At 37.7% G+C, this 22598-nt stretch overlaps 1 protein-coding gene across 5 annotated transcripts in view; it reads right to left on the reverse strand.

Annotated features, from left to right (window-relative positions):
* The window catches only part of dip2bb (disco-interacting protein 2 homolog Bb), a 145589-nt gene extending 126997 nt beyond the window's left edge, over nt 1-18592 (reverse strand). For all 5 annotated transcript variants that reach the window (XM_057845157.1, XM_057845155.1, XM_057845156.1 and 2 more), the window contains exon 1: nt 18358-18592. In XM_057845157.1, coding sequence (XP_057701140.1) covers nt 18358-18442 — 85 coding nt within the window. In that variant the 5' untranslated portion in view covers nt 18443-18592. The remainder of the gene's footprint in view (nt 1-18357) is intronic.
* Nucleotides 18593-22598: the final 4006 nt, after the last annotated feature.

Raw genomic sequence — 22598 nt, forward strand, 5'->3', positions numbered from 1 at the left:
TATACACCTATGTGCCTAATAGTGCGGAAAATACGGTACATTTAACACACTTGTATCTGGATGAAATTATAAGATCGTATAGTATACTGTAGGGGTGTGACAAAATATCGAAATGGTAATATATCGTGATACTTTGTATCCCAAAAGGTTATCGATATGCTCCTGCCAAGAATCGAGATATTGTTTTAAAAAGGTGTCAATGTCTAAAAAAAAAAACATAAAAATGAACCAACAAGTTGCTACCAAAATCTTCCACCATTATAGTGTCTCAGTTAACTCTAAGGCTGCATTGACAGTGCTCGACGCCCAATCCATGTAGATTGGGAACGTTCGTTCATTCAAAACCAGGGCTTTCACAGTCATTCTGTCCGATTTTCGGGGCATTTACAGGCCACTTGCTGTTCATTTTAGGGCATTTACAAGTCATTTATGTTGAGTTTGAGTCACTGCCTATTCATTTCGGTAATTCCCAGGTCACTTCTTCTTCAGTAACTCAAAATAAACAGGAAGAGACCCATAAAATACCCCAAAATCAACAGGAGGTAACTGAAAATCAACAGATAAATGACCTTAAATGGCCCAAAATTACCTCATTGCCTGGCATTGGCTGCCACTACCGGCCATAGACGTTCAATCCGCTTGAAGTGGGAGGGATGGCAGCGAATTGCCACCCTCCCAGTTAAAATGGATTGGATTGGATAAACTCATTCCAATTCACAGCAGAAGCTTGTTTTTCTGTTTATTAGTTGTTTGTAGAATATCTTAGAAGGATTTCCTGACCAATGTATCGATAATCGTTTTATCGCCGAATCGTCAGATCATCGTTATCGCGAGCTTTGTATCGCAAATCGTATCGTGAGGTTCCCACTCCGAGTATACTGTAGCTCCAGTCAGTCCAATCAATAATTTTGACAGTTGACCTTCTTTTTAAAGGGTATACGAATTCAACATTTAATTTTGCAAGGATGCATTTTATGTGGCCCCGATAGTACAAACACATTGTTGTGTTTACAGTTGTGTTCATGGAATAAAAAAATAATCAGATAAATTCATCCATTTTCATCCATCTCATGCAACTGCCCTGTAATGTTAGGTCGACCGACATAAACTCTAAACACGGCTCTGGCACTTGCATTGAGAATCTAATGTCATCAAATCTATAAAAGCTAGACTAGAATAAATAGCATAACTATGATTTGATGACATAATGGTTTAAACCCGAACCGGGCTAAACATTTTTTAATGTGTTCACATATGCACTCAGGATTATGGGATAGAGAGTTAAAAAAGGATACAGAACCTCAAAATGTGGGCTGTACTCTGACATTTCCCCCAATAACTGTTATAAGCTTTGCAGTCTTCAATGGCTGTGCATCTGACATATGGCTGCTCTAATTCGGACAGAGCTTATGAGAAATTCACAACATACTAGTATATAAGAGAGAGAGGCTGAGGCTGGATATAGGTTCCATAATGAATAACACAATGTGAAGCTGACAAGCAGGCCTGCATTACCCTACAACGAAGCACATTGCTCATTTGCGGAATTTGTCCTTAAAAAGACTGAGAATACCATAACCCTTGCACACAGAATCTCCACCACTTAACAAGCTCAATCCAGTAAAAGAACTGAGAAAAATATAACAATGCAGTGTTGGGATGGCCATTAGTTTCACTGTCACATTTTGATATAGCAAACTTGCAGGCATTATGTTGTGTGTTGATGTTTAAATGTCGGTGAGTTTTGGTATTCAATCATTTATTCATTTATAGCCTCAAAGAAAAGACGAGGCAGAGATGTGATCAGCCACAAAGGGAGAAGTAAAATAAGGACTGTGAGGATACTACCTAGGTCCCTGCAGTTCACAGTCGGGATTTCCCGATCCAGGTTTTTGCACTTCCGATCCGATACCGATATTGTTCTGCACTTCCGATCTGATACCGATACTGGCCGATACCGATACTGGCCTATATGAGCATGTGTTAAAGTTTAAAGTTATTTAGCCTCCTTACTTAGTTGACAGGCTCATGTTGAAAAAGGTTTTAGTACTCTTGATAACAACTAGCCAGCTGAATTAGGTGAGTCTGAATAACACACAACGGTTGGTAACAAGAAACTGACCTGTTTATTCAGTGACAAACACAAAACATTATAAATAACAAACAGAAATGGCATAGTCAGTCAGTAAAACGTGCAAATAATATTGTAAACTGTCTTAAAAAAGCAAAACACACAAACAACCTCAGTGCAAAATCCCACAAACCCTCCAAGCTATTAGATGCTTTTAATATTTTGTGCGTTAGTTACAAAAATTGTATAAAAAGCCTCTCAGGTTTAAACAAACGACTATTTCAGTATCAAGTTAACAATAAATAAACTACTCAAGTCCCCATTCTGTATCAGCAGTGTTAAACTACATTCAATTTAGAGCTGTCCCGACTAGTCGACATAGTCGACGTCATCGATGACGTAAATCCGTCGACGAGCACAACATCCCGTCGACGGTTAATGAAGGGTTAAAAAAATATATGCGCGGAAAGTTCAGAATGTCGGATGCTCTGTATGCAAGCGGGGAAAGCGGCACAAAGCCAAAAAAGCGCACCAGAGTGTCCAAAACATTGACTTATTTCAAAGAAATAAAGGAGGGTACACTCTTGTGTGCTGTCTCTTCACTGCCAAGCTTGCCTGCACGTCGGCCGTGAATAAACACCTCAAGCGCCGTCACCGTTTGTAAAAAAAAAAAAAAAAAAATGTTTTTTTCCATTTTTTGTACACCAGAGGGTACTGTCGCTTTACTAAATAATAATGTTTCATTGACAATGGGCCAATAAGTGCTATTAGTATTGCTAACTGAAAGGTTTATTTCATGTTATGGTTTATTTTATGGTATAAAAAATTATATAACGTTAAAAGGTCATAAATATATACAGTATATACAGTGATAGCACTCAAGGAAGAGATTGTCAATGATAAGGTAATAAATTAAGGTAAAGGCAATTCATATAGGCAATTCATTGATATATAAATAAGGTTTAAAAGGAAAAAGGTGAAAAGTTTTCGTTAATTTCTAATTGTGTTGTTTTATTTGTGTGCACCGTAGCTCTTACAGTGTGATTACATCAAGGATGGAATAAAAGTTGTAAACCATCAGTTTAAGAGACCATCTTTTCAATCGGCATGCTACACTAGTTAATTCTATCAGCATTTGAAGTCATTGTTTATTTGTGATTTATTATTGTTATTTACGTGTTTATTTGTACTTTAGTAAATAATTTAAGTGTTCCAATATGTTTTTTGTGAATTGATAAGCGTCAACAAAAATTTCATTGCTAAATTAGTAAACAAAAACAAAAAATACTTTTTTTAATTACTAGATTAGTCGACTAATCGTAAAAATAGTCGGCTGACTAATCGGGAGAAAATTAGTCGTTTGGGACAGCCCTAATTCAATTCATTTAATTTTGCGAATCAACTGTTAAAGTTGTTAAAATTGCTCCCGTTATTCCATAATTTCCCTTCTGTCGACTTTCGACATGTGAAAGTTTTAAAACTGTTTTGAAGATAGATTCAAGTCATGATTTTGCCGATTTAGGAGTATTTTAGATAAAAAGTTAATTAGGTTCGCTTGGAAGGTTCAAAACAGCCTACTAGGGAAGTCTCCTGCTTTAAGATGGCGGCTGTTTACTAACACAACTAGTTTTCAATACTTCAATGTTGCTAACGCCGTCGAGTCTAGTTCTATATACATATGATATCTATTATCTACAGTAAAACGATGTTGATGTAGTTTGTAGCGGCTGTCAGCAGCAGTCAGGTATTCTTGTGTGTTTTATCCAGCGGCATGAGTTGAGCTAAAGCTGTTAGTTGAGCATTGGCATTACCCGGGTCTATGACAAGCATGATGTTTACTCTCTGGACGCAATGCGGTCCGTTTCTCAATGCGTCCCGAAGACCGCGCTGTGTATTAGTTCCGCTTTACTTGACATATTTCAATCATCGGAATTTAGATGCGTGTGACCCGTTCTCGAATCTTCCACGGCCGAATCGCTCAAGGATGTAATGACGGCTGGGCATGTTGTACCGTGGTTCTAAGTGTTGGATGGTGCGTCTTTACTCACGAGAGATAATGGCTCGTCATCCAGAATGAATTCTTCGGCAATGACTCTTGTTATTCCCTGGGCTTTGGGACTGTCGAATGCCAGTTTGTCACGCATAGGAAAAGTTTCTGCCAGTGTTAGTTGCGTAGGACCTTTCTTTTTGTCTTTGGTTTTCTTAACATGCTTCTTATATTGTTTGTGGTGGTATTTCGCTAAATGCTTGATTAGGTCGGTTGTATTAAAACTTCTTACAGCTTTACCACCACGCTTGACTTTATTGTGGCATATGTTGCACTCTGCCTCTTCGTCTTTGTCGTCCTTTAAGGTAAAATGATCCCACACAGCTGACATTTTTACCAATAAAGTCGCTCGGTAAATTGGGAGACGGTAATGTAAATGTAGTGTGTTGAAGGTGTGCCGTAAAATGCGGACCGGATTTTAGGGAAACAAGCAAAGACTGGAATGGATTATGTAAATCGGTGCGCTGGAAAACACGGACCGGACTTTTTAAAAAAACTGGATCGGAAGTCTGGATCGGAATTTTTCCGTGTTGGCCAACCCGATACCGATCTGCATTTTATTGCCCATATCGGCGTCCGATCCGATCCAAATATCGGATCGGGACATCTCTAGTTCACAGTGAAGTTAAAAACAAGAAATTTCAGTGGCCCAGCTGACAGTGTGTGTTTATGTGGAGCATTTGTCTAAATTATTCAGTCTTTCTTGTCCACAAAGCCTCCATGCATTCTCCATAGCGCCTGTTGGTGCTGTGTTTGTGTGTAGGTGTCTGCATTTAAGTGAGTCGAAAATAGACAGTTAAGATGTTAGATAACATTTTGGATTCATTTCCAAAAACCAGTATGTTCCTGTGTGACATATGGAGAGATCCTGAGGACCGCCTGGTGGCCCTGTAAAGAGATCATAGGAACAGCTCTTGTGCAGCACCTAATGAGCTTTTAAATCGATAGGATAAATCAGCTTCACTTCTGCCTGTATCCACTACATTCTGCACACATGTGCACAGATATACAATGTCTAGAACACGTACACAACTTTATTAAATCTATGATCTACTGAAAAGAATCAATAAAGCCAGTTAAAAGCATGTGTAGAAATGACTATGATTATGAGCACTGTTCCTGTAATGGCTAACTTATTTTGTTATTAGAAATGATTTGGCTCTCATGAGTCTGCCATAGAGTGTGCATCGGAAATGGAAACCGTTTCGGATTGAATCGATTACTCTGTAAGAAAGAACTGAAATAAAATACAGCCATTCCATTCAGGAGGGAACCAGTAGCCAGTTTTGTAACACTTTAACAGCCACGATAGATGATGAACCATCACTTGCCATTAAGTTCATGTTGTCAGTATGGGATGCTGTTAATTATTCTAAGCAGGGAAAAAAAGTTTGTAGAAAAAGTGAAGCTGTGTATACACTTGGGGTGCATTGTAAATTAGCTTGGCAATTAATCAGAAGGGAAGTTTTCAGCTTCTGTACTGACTGTCATTTAGGCATATTACGTGTCGTGCCGACATTTTATTTTGTGATTGTTTGACATTTGAATGTGATGCTCCGAGCTGTTTCACTTTGTTTGGTTAAGGTAGTTAAAAACGTGCTAATTAGTGCCGCAACGATTAATCGATTAACTCGAGTATTCGATTAGAATAAAAGATTCGAATTAAATATTGCTGCTTCGGGTATTCGTTTAATTAAAGTGGAGTTGTAATGGTTTGTTTTCGAAAGTGTTTGCATTTAGTTTCATTTATTTGGGTGGATACACTGCCCTCTGGCCTGCCTCATTTTACATGGCCAAATCCAGCTGCTCCCTGTTAAGACCAACATAAGCTAGGTTTTGTATGAGCTAATGTTTTTTAATGCATTCGTAATTTAGTTTAAGGTATATTTAGCCAATTTTTGTGGGAATATGTGTCGGAACTATTTGTTGAAAGCGTTGTAAAAAAAAAAAAAGTTAGTATTTTATAGCATTTAAGCTAGTGGACTTTTGCTATGTAAGTTAGCCAATTGTTCTTTTGTTGTACATATGTCGATCCCTATTTTTTTTTTTTTTTAATACCGTTTGATGCCCAGCTCAGGTATTTTAATTTTCTCATGTTTATCCGATGACTCAATTGTTGGAACTAACTACTTCATTGATTAATCGACTACTAAAATAATCGATAGCTGCAGCCCTAGTGTGTTATCAAGCGTAATGAAATTTTTAGGTAAGAATTTTTATTTTTTTATTCATTTTATATAATCTAGAAGTTTTTGAGTGAAAACAATAAAAATATTTGTTTTTCTTCAAGTCACTTCAGAGATCCTATTGTTGGCTGTTTTCAACAATGTACATCGAAAATAAAGACATTGATTGACTGAAAATGGTTCAGTATTAGATGAAATGTCTTGTTTTCTTGTGTATATTTATAATTGCTGCTTACCTAAAAAAAACAACGTTTTATCCGATTACTCGATTAATCGATAGAATTTTCAGTCGAATACTCGATTATTAAAATATTTGATAGCTGCAGCCCTAGTGCTAATTACGGAATGATTAAGTATGCAGGCTAAAAATGCCGAACAGTAGGTCCAATACAGAGTAGCGGTGTACCAATACATCGATTATAAGATTCATCAAGATTCAACACGTGACGATTCAATTACAATTCATAAATGTTCAAAAACAATGATTTTCCCTAGTAACTTAATGACAGCCGCTGCTAGCGGAACGAAATTCAAGACGCGTCTGCCGCCCGGACACCTTAAGGCACGCACAAGGTGAGGATGGCTGCAGCGGAAGTTACTGAGCGAGAGATTAACTCCTGTTCAAAAGACTTGAAAGTAAATTTGTGTATGAGACCGGCAGGGACCGGGCGGTCACGCTTTGGGTCCTCTTCTGTGCGCAAGTTATTTTTTAGAGCAAGAGGGGAAGACAGATAGTTCGTTGCTCCTTGTATTTGTCAAACAGTAGGTTCAAGTCGTGTTAATTTGAAAATGTCCCTAGTGTGTTGTTAATTCCCGTGTGTGTCTATATTGTAAGTAAACGAACCCTCTTGCACTGTTTAGCCTTTATTGTTGTTGTTTTTGAGACGTTATTAGTTAGTGCCAAGCGCTATACTAATTAGCGAATTCGCTAACGTATTTCCATTTCCATTTGTGCGTTGTTTGGTGGTGTACAAAAGTTACTCCAGATGCAGAATGTGTAAAATCAGAATTAAGTACAGCGGTAACACTACAAACATGCGAAATTCAGAAATCTGTTTAAAAATCTGGTTAAAAGAAGTCTTATTTCTAAAAGCACATTGTTTGTTTCCAGAAAATGTGGAATTCATTCCACCGGTGAAAATTTTATTGTATTGTTGAAAGAAATAAGTACTGCCTTCGAAACTAGCTAGCAAGCTAATGTTTTTGCACTTTCCTGTGAAAAAGAGCATCTTAAGGTCAGCTTTGTGTTGTGGAGGTGTGTTGAGAAATGAGTACTGCCTTCGAATCGTGGGGTGCCTTAGCTGGCACACCCTTAATAAAGCGCACATGTAATGAGAATAGAAAGAATTGCAATTCTCACTGGATTTGTTGACTAAAGGATTCAGTATACGTATGTACAATGATAGCCTTTGTTTAAAAAAAAAAATGGGGGGAAGAGTCAAATAAAGGTGAAACAGAGGAACAGCTAGAGACAAGGCCTTGATGGTGTCATGGTGGTAGTTGTGAGAGATCTGTCACATCCGGGCCCAGTGTGGCTCACAGGCTTGTTGCCCCCTGATGCTCTGTGACCTAGATTGAGAGACATTGCCAGGACTGTAATCTCTGGCTTCTCTACCCCCCTTTCAGTATGAAACAGGCTGCTAATAGGAAAGAATAGCCTTTCTGCCAAAGCTTTCAATGTTAGCATGCTAACATGTAAAGCCTGTACAGTATGCATTGCAGCAATTGAATAATGGAATAACAGATTGTTTTTATCTTCTTGGAGGAAAAAAATATTTCGGGTAATGTGGAGTTAAGGATTCCCTCTTGAGTAAAATTGTGTTTTTTTATTTGGACACCAAGCAGAGCACTGCATCCGAAAATAAACTGAATAAAGCAAAATAGGCTTCAAATTTAGGAGCATGAACTAACAACGGCCAATTATTAACAGCCAAAACACTTTTGCCTGTGATAACTGGCACCTAGATTTACGGTTGAATTTGTTCAGTGGCCACTTTTGTAATTCGAAACACTCACGTCTTAAAGCGGAAGTTCAGAATTTGTCACATTACGCTTAATCTTCGAGTTAGCGTGGGTTTAATTACCGTATTGGCCCTAATATAAGACGGTGTTTTTTGCATTGAAATAAGACTGAAAAAATGGGTGTCGTCATGTATATTCGCGGTCTAGACATTATACCTATTCACGACACTAGATGGCGCCAGATATCATTGAAGCGATGTTCTGTCATGGCAGATCTCAGCTACTCTCAAGTTTAACCAGTTTGCATTATTTTATTGCAATGTTTTTCCTTATTCAGATTTGTTTCAAGACTAAAGAAACAGTTAGACTTCACTTTGATTTTTAATGCAGCTATTGTAATTTTGTTGTTTTATCACAATAGATTGGTTTATTTACATTTCAAAAACCAGAAACCATTCATTTTTTACGAATGTGATTGCAATTTAGTTTACATATTTAAATGTTCAGATATTAAGATTTGAATAAGGCAAAATAACATGCTTTTTCTCTCAAATATATTGTTATAATCATTTGTTTCAGATGTACTGTAATTATTTTCTGTATAAAAATTAATTTGGAGTTCAAAAAGTCTTTTTTCAAACCTGAGTCTTGAAAAAGAGGGGGTCGACTTATAATCAGGGCCGTCTTATATTCGGGCCAATACGGTAGTCGGTGGAGTTGATTTCAACACATTCCATGTAGTTTGTGAGTTACTTATTAGTTTCAGGGCTCCGGAGTGGCTAAGCTAGCGCAAGTCAATGGTCCTGTCTTAGCATGCCAATAAAAAACAATATTAACAGATATAACATGGACAAATAAATTCAAAATGTGAGAGAGGAGTGCTTCGGCCACTCGTGCTCAGTCTGCTGAGTCTTCGCGGAAGGACAGCAACATGGTGAAATGTGCATTTAGAGGCTGTGGAAATATAAGAAATAGACAAAAGAAAGTTACCACCACTTCCCTGTGAAGAAAGACGGACAATATACACTATGGTTACTTGCTGCTGGCTACAACATAAACACTAGAGGCGTGCGAAATTTCCGATTCTTAGATTATTCGCGATTCGGCCGTGGAAGATTCGAGAACGATTCACAAATATCCAAATTCCGATTATTGTATCCCAGGTAAAGCGGAAGTAAAACACAGTCAGCGCGGTCTTTGGGACGCAATGAGGAACGGACCGAGAGTAAATATCATGTTCAACTCATGCCACTAGATAAAAAAAACAATCATACCTGACTGCGGCTGACAGCCGCTACAAACAACGCCCTGTTGCTAGTTGCTACAAACATAGGGCTACAGTAGATATCAGATATATGTAGAACTAGATTCAAAATGACAGACGACGTCAGTGTTAGAACATGTATTATTGAACAGAGATGCGAAATGACAGACTTTCCGGCGTAAGTAAACAGCCGCCATCTTAAAGCAGTAGACCTCTCTAAAAGGCTCTGTTGTAGCGAACCTAATTAACTTTTTTATTTTTTTACTTACTTTTACTTACTTTTTTAAGTTTTTTATTTACTGTTATTTTTGTATATTTGTTTACTGTTATATAGAGCTGGGAACCTTTGGGCACCTAATGATTCGATTACAATTACGATTCAGAGGCTCCGATTCGATTATAAAACGATTATTGATGCACCCCCTCCTTTTTTTTTTTTTTTTGTACATTAGTTCCAAAATTGTTCAAAAATACTCTCAGGCTAAACCAAACTACTATTTCAGTATCAAGTTAACATATAGCAGTAAACAAATATACAAAAATAACATTAAATAAAAAACTCCAGTCCCCATTCTGTATCAGCAGCTTTAAACTACATTCAATTAATTTTATGTTGTGAATCAACCGTTAAAGTTGTTAAAATTGCTCCCGTTATTCCATAATTTCCCTAAAGTTTTTAAACTATTTTAAAGATAGATTCAAGTCAATATTTTACCGATTTAGGAGTATTTTAGATAAAAAGTTAATTAGGTTTGCTTGGAAGGTTCGCTACAACAGCCTTGCAGGGAAGTGTACTGCTTTAAGATGGCGGCCGTTTACTAACGCTCGCATCTAGCTTTTTTTAGATGTGCTGTTAACACTACCGAATCTATAATGCATCTAGTCCTATATAAATGATATCCACCGTACCATTATATGGATGTACTTTTCTAGCAGCTTTTCGGCAGCAGTCAGGTATGTTGTTGTGTTTTTTTTATCTCGTGGCATGAGCTGAGCTAGAGCCGTGAGTTGAGCATTGGCATTACCCGAGGGGCCGGGTAATGAGAAGCATGATGTTTAGCCACTCTCGCTCCGTTCCGTCCCGTGTGTTGTACTTCCACTTTACTTGGCATATTTCAATAATCGGAATTTGGATGTTAGTGAATCGTTCTCGAATCTTCCACCGCCGAATCGCGAATAATCTAAGAATCGGAAATTTTGCACACCTTTACTGTTATATGTTAACTTGATACTGAAATAGTAGTTTGGTTTAGCCTGAGGGGATTTTTGAACAATCTTGGAACTAATGTACAAAATATTAGAAAAAAAAAAAAAAAAAGGAGGGGGTGCATCAATAATCATTTTATAATCGAATCGGAGCCTCTGAATCGTAATCGAATCATTAAGTGCCCAAAGTTTCCCAGCTCTATTAAACACACTATTATTATACTTTTAAAATGAAGAAAAACAAAGGATTTATTTGAAAAGACATCTAATCACAATCTAAAAAAAGATTACTAGCAATTGCAAGTTTCTGTACTGTTCTCAGTCTTAATATGCAAACAAACAAGTGCATAGATGCCAGGAGAGCTGCACGCTACCACGTTGAGTCGCTCTAACAGTTGTGGCTCACAGCTCGGAATTCCAGTCCGACTCAATCATAAAGTCTTTGATCCCCTCAATGGCTTTCTTTGTGTCCTTTCATTCAAAGACATAGTGGGTTGTGTTTCCCTCATACGCGCACAAGCATATGCTAATACACACACACGAAAACAACTAGTTCTGTGCTGCATATTTTCCTCTACTTTACTGAAGGAGTCCCGGTTGATACAACAATGGGAAGATTGTTACCGAAAAAGGATATCCATGAGAGAGTTCTCGACTTATTGGTGTGCCAGATGCAGCTTGGCCCGTCCTAAGCAGAGCACACCACTGATCCAGACGGTCAGCACATTTGACGGTTAGAGAACATGTGGTGGTATGGTGAGGGCATCTGGACAGCGCACAGACTTTGGTGTAAAGTTGCAAGCAAAGACAGAGGCGTCATCCTCTGAGGCCTGGGACAGCCCCACTCAGGGTGTCTACTTACGACTTGCACTGCAGTCTGAAAAGAATGGCTACATTTAGATGGACAAAAGATTCTTGATCCGATCAGTTTTCAGATTAAAATTGTGATTGAATGTACTGTTTAATTAGGCTTCAGCAAATAGAATCACCTTCCTCAGTGTTGTAGTTTCAAAGATATGCCAAATGAGTATACAGTCGTATGAAAATGTATCTGAACCTTTTAGAATTTCTCATATTTCTGTATAAAATCACCATCAAATGTGATCTGATCTTTGTCAAAATCACACAGATGAAAAAACAGCATCTGCTTTGACTAAAACCACCCAAACATTTATAGGTTTTCATTTTTTAATGAGGATAGTATGCAAACAATGACAGAAGGGGGACAAATAAGTAAGTGAACCATCACATTTACTATTTTGTGGCCCCCCTCTGGCAGCAATAACTTCAACCAGATGCTTCCTGTAGCTACAAATCAATCTGGCACATTAATCAGGACTAATCTTTAGTCAGATACCTGAAATGTCTGGCATGAATCGCTGTCTTTAGGTCATGCCACAGCATCTCAATGGGGTTCAAGTCTGGACTCTGACTTGGCCACTCTAGAACGTGTATTTGGTTCTTCTGAAACCATTCTGAAGTACAAGTGAATTTACTTGCAGCATCCATCTTCTTTTTAGCTTCAACTGTCTTGACAGACAACCTCAGGTTTTCCGCCAAAACATCCTGATAAACTTTTGAATTCATTCTTCTGTTAATGATTTCAAGTTGTCCAGGCCCTGAAGCAGCAAAACAGCCCCAAATCATGATGGTCCCTCCACCATGCTTCACGGTGGGCATGAGGTGTTGATGTTTGTGAGCTGTTCAATTTTTCCTCCACACATGACGTTGTGTGTTACTCTCAAACAATTCAACTTTGGTTTCATCAGTCAACAAAATATTTTGCCAAAACTTCTGTTGAGTGCCCAAGTGCCTTTTTGCGAACATCAAACGAGCAACAAAGTTTTTTTTTAGACAGCAGTGGCTTAAGCCAAATATTTGTTATTCTTTATCCTTGATTTTGCAATTTAAAACAAAAATCTTTTTTTCCCCTAATTCTTGTCTTTTGCTTCCTTTACCAAACACACCTCAAACTTTGTGGTTGATTTTATATACATTAGAATGACACCCCTCCTTCCCCCACGCCATTAGGCATAAAATTACACGGGGGCTAGTCATCATCGGACACCAACAAAAAATGTTGGAGAAAGTTAAAAAAAAAAAGACCATCGCGTGAGACGAAAGCTGCAACACTTTAGCTCTGTTGGCCAATGAGGTAACCCTCTCTAGGGAAGAAGTAAGTGTTGGTTATGTGGGTCAAAAATTAAGTAGTGGTCTGCTTTTACATCAGGTTCCACGTTTAGCCACGTCTTGCGTTATAAAATGGACCATGGGGACACTTATGTGTGAAAACCACATGTGTTCTGGTGTGTGGTGTGTAGTATGCTGAAAATATAAATTATCTGCATATTGAGACCTGAAATCTTTAACGTATGCATAAAGGTTTAGACGTGATTTGATGTAAGTAATATTGTGATTAATTTGGTCTGGGGTAATACATGCACTGTAAAATGTGTTGTCATAAAGGAGCTCTGTTACAATTTACATCTTTACAAAGGTAATGTGTGCAATTCTGAATAGATTTGTTCATAGATTCAGAGAAGCCCAACAAATAACTGTAAAAAAACCAAATATATGTAGATAGATACATCAGAAAATGTACATGTGCAAAGAATGAATATTTTTATTCCTCCTTTAAATTCACAACACTTTGTTTTCAGTAGTGCCCTCTCGATAATAAGCACGGAAAAGCACCTTTGTTCACGCAACAATGATCCAGAACCAAATTTCGAGCCAACAAAAGGTAATGATTTTTAATGGTATGATTTATTATGCTTTAATTTACATCTATATACTTGCTTAATACTCAGGCAACTTTCTTAACGTTATGAAAGAAAACACCAAATTCCTCTTGATGTTGCTCTGGACAAATCACCTTAAAAAGTTAGTGAAAAAAGGTACCTGCATTTTAAGGGTGATTTGTCAAATTAAAAGGAAAAATAAGCATATTTCCAGTTTTACAGTGAAAAACACCTCAACAGAGTGTGGGAAATTCATAAACAGCCACAACCTGGCATCTTTTCCCATACTGGTTACTAGAGGTGTGCAAAATTTCCGATTCTTAGATTATTCGCGATTCGGCCGTGGAAGATTCGAGAACGATTCACAAACATCCAAATTCCGATTATTGAAATATGCCAAGTAAAGCGGAAGTACAACACACTCAGCGCGCCGCGCGGGCTTCGGGACGGAACGGAGCGGGAGTAGCTAAACATTATGCTTCTCATTAACCGGCCCCTCGGGTAATGCCAACGCTCAACTCACGGCTCTAGCTCAACTCATGCCACGAGATAAAAAAACACCACAACATACCTGCCTGCTGCCGAAAAGCTGCTACAAGTACAGCTAAGCTACATAATGTTACGGTAGATATCATTTATATAGGACTAGATGGCTTATAGACTCGGTAGCGGTAGCAGCACATCTGCAAAAAGCTAGATGCGGGCGTTAGTAAACGGCCGCCATCTTAAAGCAGTAAACTTTCCTGCAATGCTGTTGTAGCGAACCTTCCAAGCAAACCTAATTAACTTTTTATCTAAAATACTCCTAAATCGGTAAAATATTGACCTGAATCTATCTTTAAAATAGTTTTAAAACTTTCACATGTCAAAAGTAGACAAAAGGGAAATTATGGAATAACGGGAGCAATTTTAACAACTTTAACGGTTGATTCACAACATTAAATTAATTGAATGTAGTTTAAAGCTGCTGATACAGAATGGGGACTGGAGTTTTTTTAATTTAATGTTATTTTTGTATATTTGTTTACTGCTATATGTTAACTTGATACTGAAATAGTAGTTTGGTTTAGCCTGAGAGTATTTTTGAACAATTTTGGAACTAATGTACAAAACTTTATTAAAAAAAAAAAAAAAAAAAGGAGGGGGGTGCATCAATAATCGTTTTATAATCGAATCGGAGCCTCTGAATCGTAATCGTAATTGAATCGTTAGGTGCCCAAAGATTCCCAGCTCTACTGGTTACCAGCCTGTATGATACCATTAAGTTCCTTAACCAGTACAGTGTTAAATTGTTCAAGTTGGTAGTACCAACAAAAGAGTATTTGCACAGTTTTGGCAATATCTACGGCTTTCAGCTGTAAAACTAAATGCACAAATGTCTAATACTTGCAAATTGAACATCGTAAAGGCGACTAATTCCCCTTTTCTGATATAAAAATTACAAACACAATTATGACCTTGTTAAACAGAGGAAAATAATTGACTTAAACAGTAAAGTGCAGATGTACATTAAAGCAAATTTAAACCACAATAATAGACGTACATTGGTACCCTGCGTGGCAAGTTGAATTCTTTCCGTGACCATAGTAACGCAAAACACTTCTACCAAAATAATTTGTGATACATACAGTATGTAAATGAAGAAGACTTTCACAACTGAATGACTCAGTACCCTACCACAATATTAGTCATTTTTTAAGATAAGGAGTTTATGCCTGAGAGTAAAATGATACTGTCAATCTGAATGCGTTTATGGAGTATTTGCATTCAAATATTAATTGCTTAAGAGATTACATCTACCACAACATCAATGCTAGACTTGTTAAACTGTTTTTTGGTGGTTTTTGTTGTTGTTGTTGTTGTTGTATTTTTGTTAGCACTAAGCTAGCACACTTTCATTAGCTGTATTTATTTACCCTAAACTGAAATTCTGTCTTATGTTTGAAACTTCAAGAGGAATTTTTTTTTTCCTTTAAACAATTGTTCACACTTAGTTGCTTGTTAAGTTTTCTGCCACCAATTAATTAAACCTTGTGTGTTTTCTTGTTTGTTTTTTTTTGCCCAAACTTAAGACACACATTCAGCAGAGAGACAGCTTGTATCTTGAACAGCTCTCAAACAGAAGCAAATGTGTGCTTTTAAGCTATGTTAAGATCACCGTTTGGTTGATAATTCATTTAGTTATTACACAAATATTGTGATTCTTTCAAAACTTTTCTGGATAAACGTACAGAAAGAGGGAGATATAAATTTGCAGTTTTTAGTACTGCAACAATCTGATTGCAATGGGGATCCAATACAATGTTGTAAGGAGACAAAAAAGTTGAAGAATTTATGGCAATTGGATCCCACTTTTTCTATAGTTTTTGTTTGTCTATTGTGATCCTTATCACAGAATTTGGGTCTTCAGCCAAAACAGGTGATTGTACCCTGTAAACATGTGCCAAATACAGGTTTCAGGTATACTGTGGTATAAAAACGTCAAGTTTTCAAAACCGCAAAAAATTTCTGTCACACTTTCTCTAAGGTATTAGCTATTTAATGTCTCAAAAACGCATGGAAAATCTCTCGCTTGCAGCTGTAAAGCTCAACCCTCCCCCACCGGTTGTTGCTCAGGGTCAGTGAGTGAGCTGTGCTACACAATAGCTGGAGGAGGTGAAACTCCTGATTTTTTCCCCCATTGAAGAAAACGAGATCGCTGGTATGGGAATACTTCGGTTACAGAAAAGTTACAGGCGGCCACGGCTTAGAGGAGGAGGGCTAACCGACATGTAAAACATGTTTGCGGAAGGTGTCTGCCGAGGAGGCAATACCTTCAATATTATTTCGCATTTATAAAAAATTAAAGGTCAGTAAACACTCACATGACATTTCCCACCAGCTATGAGTGTTAACTCCAGCGTGTTTAGTGTGTCTAGCGGTGGTAAAACATATGGTGTTTTTTTTCTCTCTGGCAACAGTCAGGATTGAGAAAGAGTGTGTGTACAATGTAAGCATGATATAGGTCATACACAAGTACTTTTTACGGAAAATAATTCAATTATTTTTCTTCTGATGGTAATAATGTTGAGCAGTGGCTTTGGGTTTAGGCTCACCTAAAGGACTGTGTTTATCGTAATGTAATATCATTTTTTAAAATGTATTTTAACTTAACATTATACTTATGTTCCAATTTGCTAATATGCTTTGAAAAATAAAAATTATGTTCAATTGATTTTTGTTTTCCTTAACCCAGATATTTCAAAGTACCGTACTGGCCTGAATATAAGACATTGTTTTTTGCATTGAAATAAGACTGAAAAAGTGGGGGTCGTCTTATATTCACGGTCTAGACGTTAAACCCATTCACGACGCTAGATGGCGCCAGATATCATTGAAGCGATGTTCTGTCATGACAGATCTCAGCTACTCTCAAGTTTAACCAGTTTGCATTATTTTATTGCAATGTTTTTCCTTATTCAGATTTGTTTCAAGAATACAGTTACAGTAAGAGTTCACTTTGATGGTTAATGCAATTATTGCAGTTTTGTTGTTTTATCACAATAGATTGGTTTATTTACATTTCAAAAACCAGAAGCCATTCATTTACGAATGTGATTTCACTTTAGTTTCCATATTGAAATGTTCAGATATTAAGATTTGAATGAGGCAAAATAACATGCCTTTTCTCTCAAATATATTGTTATAATCATTTGTTTCGGCTGTACTGTAATTATTTTCTGTATAAAAATTAATTTGGTGTTCACAAAGTCTTTTTTCAAACTTGAGTCTTGAAAAAGAGGGGGTCGTCTTATAATCAGGGCCGTCTTATATTCGGGCCAGTACGGTAACATATTTTAGAGCTGTAATCGCCATACCATAATACCGTGAAACCCTGATATTTTGGCTCGGCACATGCCTAGTACCTTGTTGTGAAGGGTAGATTCCATAAATAGGAAATCCAGCTCTTTATTATTGTTTAATAAAAGGACAGTTAAACTATTGTGAGTACAATTGTTGATGTAGAACAATATCACTGAACCAGTGAGTGAATTGTGTGGTCTTATGTCTTGTCTGACATCTATGACAGGCACAGAACAGTTTGACATGACGCAAGCATGAAAAATGTCAGTGAATATCTATTCACAGCCTATTCCTTTGACTGTAATAGCTATTTTATCACCACTTCCACCATGTTATATCCCCAACGGACAACTCTAACGATCAAAATGGCCAGGTTAAAATACATTGGTGCATACATAATAATGACCAATGTATTTAAGTAAGAAAGAACCACAATCTTTCTTGCAGCACATTACTAGTAGGCCCCTGTGTTGGGCTCTCCATGCTAAACATGACATTACTCATCCACCCTCGGGCACCTGAGAGCTGCACAGCACCAATCAGGCTGCTGCACTGTGATTCACTGACTTGCATAACAGTCTCAACCACCATATTCCATTTTGTTTTCTTGCACTCACACAACATGTAAGCTTCATGTATCCTGCGAATTCAGAGTACAGAGGGACTGTGAGGCGCTCATAAGAAGGGAGAAATGCAACATAATGTTCGAAGATGCTAACATGTATAGTTGAATACAATAGAGTATATCATACACAAACACTAACTTGACCCATTTTCTTTGACACAAAAGTATGGCCATGTAGCTTGTTTGTGATACAGAAACATAGTAAGAGAAACAAAATGCCAAAAAGAAACATTTCCAAGTGCCAACCGTATTAATCAACAAGGATGTTGCAAAAGATAATGCTTAAAAAACAGCTAGAAAAGAGGTCAGTGACTGCAAGAGGAGGATTTATCGTCGAGTCCAGATCCAAAGGTAACACTACACCTGCTGCACAACCTCCTCGCAAAGCCGTGGTGCAAGTGAGCTCTCTTACCTTCGGACAGCTCCAGGTCCAACTCCGCCAGCTGGTCCCTGACCTCTTTTGGCAGAGCCGACAACTCAAAGCCGCGGTCGGCCATGGCGAGAAGCTCGAGCAGCCTGCGGGGTGTTTGTGATATCTCGGCCGCCGATGGATACAGTCCCGCATGAAGGTGGCGAAAAGGAATCAAGAGACTGCTACGGCTGTGGTACTGGTTACTCCATCCCCAAGATTCCCGGACACCGCCATGACTACTAGTGTTGTATCGGTCGCGAACGATTCGTTCTTTTTGAACGAATTGTTTTGGTGAACGAGACCGAACTAATCATCATCTGCACTGATTCGTTCTATGAAGGTGGTGCTTGTTCGCTGCGTGGGAGGGCGTTGAGCAAGCGGCAGCGTCTTCTGACATCGCACACGACCAATCAGACGCCAGCCTCATCGCGGGCAGGGGAGGGACCGGAAACAGAATCAGGGCGTTTGTCACTCACGTCCACGTGTGGCCAATAAGCAGCCAGCGTGCAGGCAGGGGGGCAAGACTGAGTTTTGTCACTTCCCGTTCAGTGACTCGGTCCTCCGGTTCCTGACCTAGCTTGCTGCTAACTTGATTTTCCAGTAATGACTATGCGGTGAATGAATCAGAAAATGAAAGGAAATGACTTTGTCACATATTTGTTAACGTGGAGCCTATCAAATGCTGCTCAAACAGACAAAAACACCACACAAATCTAGCGAGCATTGTTTAGAGTAGTACTTTTCTCAACAAACTCGTGACTGCCTATGACGACATACTATCAAATTTACAGTAATTTAAAACACGGGTAGCTACGAGGCAAGCAAAAGCTGAGCTGCGGTCGCGTGACGGCAGTGAAGCGGGCAGAGAACTGTCACTATATGGAGGCTTCATGGCAGCGATATTTACCTCATATGTGCACAGAAAAAAATATTTAGTATGATCACCATAATACTGATTTGCAATGAAACTGTATATACATGTCAATTTTTCCCCGAGTGTTTTATTTTATTTTTTTCGTGTCAGCGTGTCGGGTGTTGGTTGGTTTGACAAATTATGTCAATCCGTCCATCATGTGCTACTCAAGCGCCCAAAACAACGCACGCAGACACGGGAAATGTCGCAATATGTCTACATTTTTCTTAACAGACTAATGAGAGTAGAAAGGCGACATCGTAAAGAGCTAACAATTATTTCTCGTCAGCATTTGACGATCTGAGATGCGGGGACGACAGGGGAGCTGACCGGATTATTTTATTTATTAATACCAGTGCAAAAAAACAATATGATCACCATAATACTGATTTGCAATGAAACTGTATATACATGTAATTTTTTTCCGAGTGTTTTTTTTTTTTTTTCTTCGTGGCAGGTGTTGGTTGGTTTGACAAATTATGTCAATCCGTCCATCATGTGCTACTCAAGCGCCCAAAACAACGCACGCAGACACGGGAAATGTCGCAATATGTCTACATTTTTCTTAACAGACTAATGAGAGTAGAAAGGCGACATCGTAAAGAGCTAACAATTATTTCTCGTCAGCATTTGACGATCTGAGATGCGGGGACGACAGGGGAGCTGACCGGATTATTTTATTTATTAATACCAGTGCAAAAAAACAATATGATCACCATAATACTGATTTGCAATGAAACTGTATATACATGTAATTTTTTTCCGAGTGTTTTTTTTTTTTTTTCTTCGTGGCAGGTGTTGGTTGGTTTGACAAATTATGTCAATCCTTCCATCATGTGCTACTCAAGCGCCCAAAAACAAAGCACGCGGACACGGGAGATGTCGCAATATGTCTACATTTTTCTTAACAGACTAATGAGAGTAGAAAGGCGACATCGTAAAGAGCAAACAATTATTTCTCGTCAGCATTTGACGATCTGAGATGCGGGGACGACAGGGGAGCTGACCGGATTATTTTATTTATTAATACCAGTGCAAAAATGCAACACGATCATCTTAATACTAAAAAACAAAAATACAACAGAGCGAGATGTAAAAATGATGTGTTGGTCGTTCCATATTCAGAAATTAAACTTTCGATGTATTTTTATTTTCGTGACAGCAAACATGCTGTATATGTATGTGTGATCAAGAACCTGCTAAAGAAAGTCCGTGCGCCCCCGCCCCCTACTCCCCTCACAAAAGGAAAATGTTTAACCGTGTCCTAAATCGAAATGCAAGCACGAGCCATGACTTTGAGCCCATAGAACTAGGACAGACGACGCGGAAGTTCTCCCTCGCTTTTGCAGCAGCAGGAGGGAGACGAGGCTGTCTGTGAAAGCAGAATGATACCGCCTGTCACTCATTTCTGAAACTACGACGAGTGGTCAATGTGGAAGAGAGGGAGGGACCAAGCAATGTCACTTCCCGTTCAGTTATACTGCGAAGCGGTCTTTGGTGATTCGTTCGGCAACGTCACTTCCCGTTCAGTAACCGAACGATTCGTTTGGGCGGGGAGGGAGATGAGGGGGGCGAACGATTCGTTGAACGATTTGTTTGAACGAATCTTTTTACTGAACGAACCGGAATGGATTCGTTTGCTCAAGTGAACGACAAATCTCGTCACTAATGACTACTGAAGCTGGGCAACAACTCGACGTTGGCGGTCACGTGATCGAAGAACCCCGTCAACAGTGACGCGGCGTATTAGCGCCCTCTACTTGTTAATTTGTCTTATAGCAGCACATTGAATGTTTTTTTTTTATTTTTTTATTATTAACCAAAATGAACAATCAACCATAAACATATTTTAAGGGGGCCAGGACCCCCTGGTGGCCGAAAAGTGTCATTGCATGTAGGAGACTTTTCCTATATATATATATATATATATATATATATATATATATATATATATATATATATATATATATATATATATATATATATATATATATATATATATACTGTATATATATATAAGTTATAAAGCAATAAAACTGCAACAAAAATGAATAAATTCATAATGGGTCGAAATTATTTTTTTCGAGCACCTTAGACAGACAGTTGCTTTGCATATAATTTAATATATATATATATTAGAGAAAAAAATATTTTTAATTTTTTTTTTTGTTTGTTTGTTTTGATTGAAGCAACTTTTTTGGGGGATTGAATGATTTAGACACAAATGTCCTAATCCTAATATGGCCCAAACACAAAAAGGATTGCTTCAAAGAAAACTTTTTTCAATGAAAAATTAAGTGTTCAAATGCAAATTTTTCAATCTCAAAATTTTTTTCGCATTCAAAAACTTTTTTCTATGATTGAAATTTTTGTTGTTTTTGATTGAAGTGATTTTGTTTTTGAAAATCTGTATTTGTTTTTGAAGCAACTAATTTTTTGATTGAATGATAAAGAGAAAAATGTCCTTGACAAAATGTGGCCCAAACACAAATCAACATTACTTCAATTAAAAAGTTGCTTCAATCAAAAAAAACTTGACTTCAATCCAAAAAAAATGATAGTAATAATAATAATAATAATAATAATAAAGAAAAATAGTTTTCACATGCATCTTTTTTTTTTTTTTTTTTTTTTTAGTTTTTTGAGTTACAAATTTATTTTTACATTCAAACACTTTTTTTTTTGATTGAAGCGACTTTTTTTTGGTTGGAAATATGTATTTTTATTGAAGCAACTTTTGTTTGATTGAATAATAAAGACACAAATCTACCTCTTTATGGCTCCGCCCGGGGGATACAATTTTTGACTGGGGTAACTATATTGGCACGACACCAGCTGGCGTACCAAATTCAATGGATGACCAATTTGGCAAAAAGTATTGCCTAAGCAGATTTAGAATTCCCCTCACGAATGATGGGAAACAAAAAATGCTCATTGTCAACTTATTTTAAATATTCTTGTGAGTTAATTTTATTGCTGACACTGCGTTTTGGGGTCATTAACATATTGTGCCCTCCCAGCCCCGAAAGTTAGACTCGCCTATGCAATCAACACACAAATAATAACAACAACAACAACAAAAATAAACAAGACTAACACAATAATGCCAGGGTGTATAAACACACCACGCAATGTAGATTCGAAATAAAAAAAATAATAAACACTGCTGAAATCAAGTACAAAAACGTTTTTCACAAATACTGTTTTTTCGGCTTTCAAATTTTCTGATTTTTTTTAACAGCTTTATGTAGCATACAGTTTCATTATGAAAGTGAGAAAAGGAAGATGACAGCTTGCTAAATTTACATTTGTGGAGGTGGAATTTTGA

This window comes from Corythoichthys intestinalis, chromosome 9 (genome assembly GCF_030265065.1).
Source record: "Corythoichthys intestinalis isolate RoL2023-P3 chromosome 9, ASM3026506v1, whole genome shotgun sequence".
In the NCBI taxonomy this organism is placed as follows: Eukaryota; Metazoa; Chordata; class Actinopteri; order Syngnathiformes; family Syngnathidae; genus Corythoichthys; species Corythoichthys intestinalis.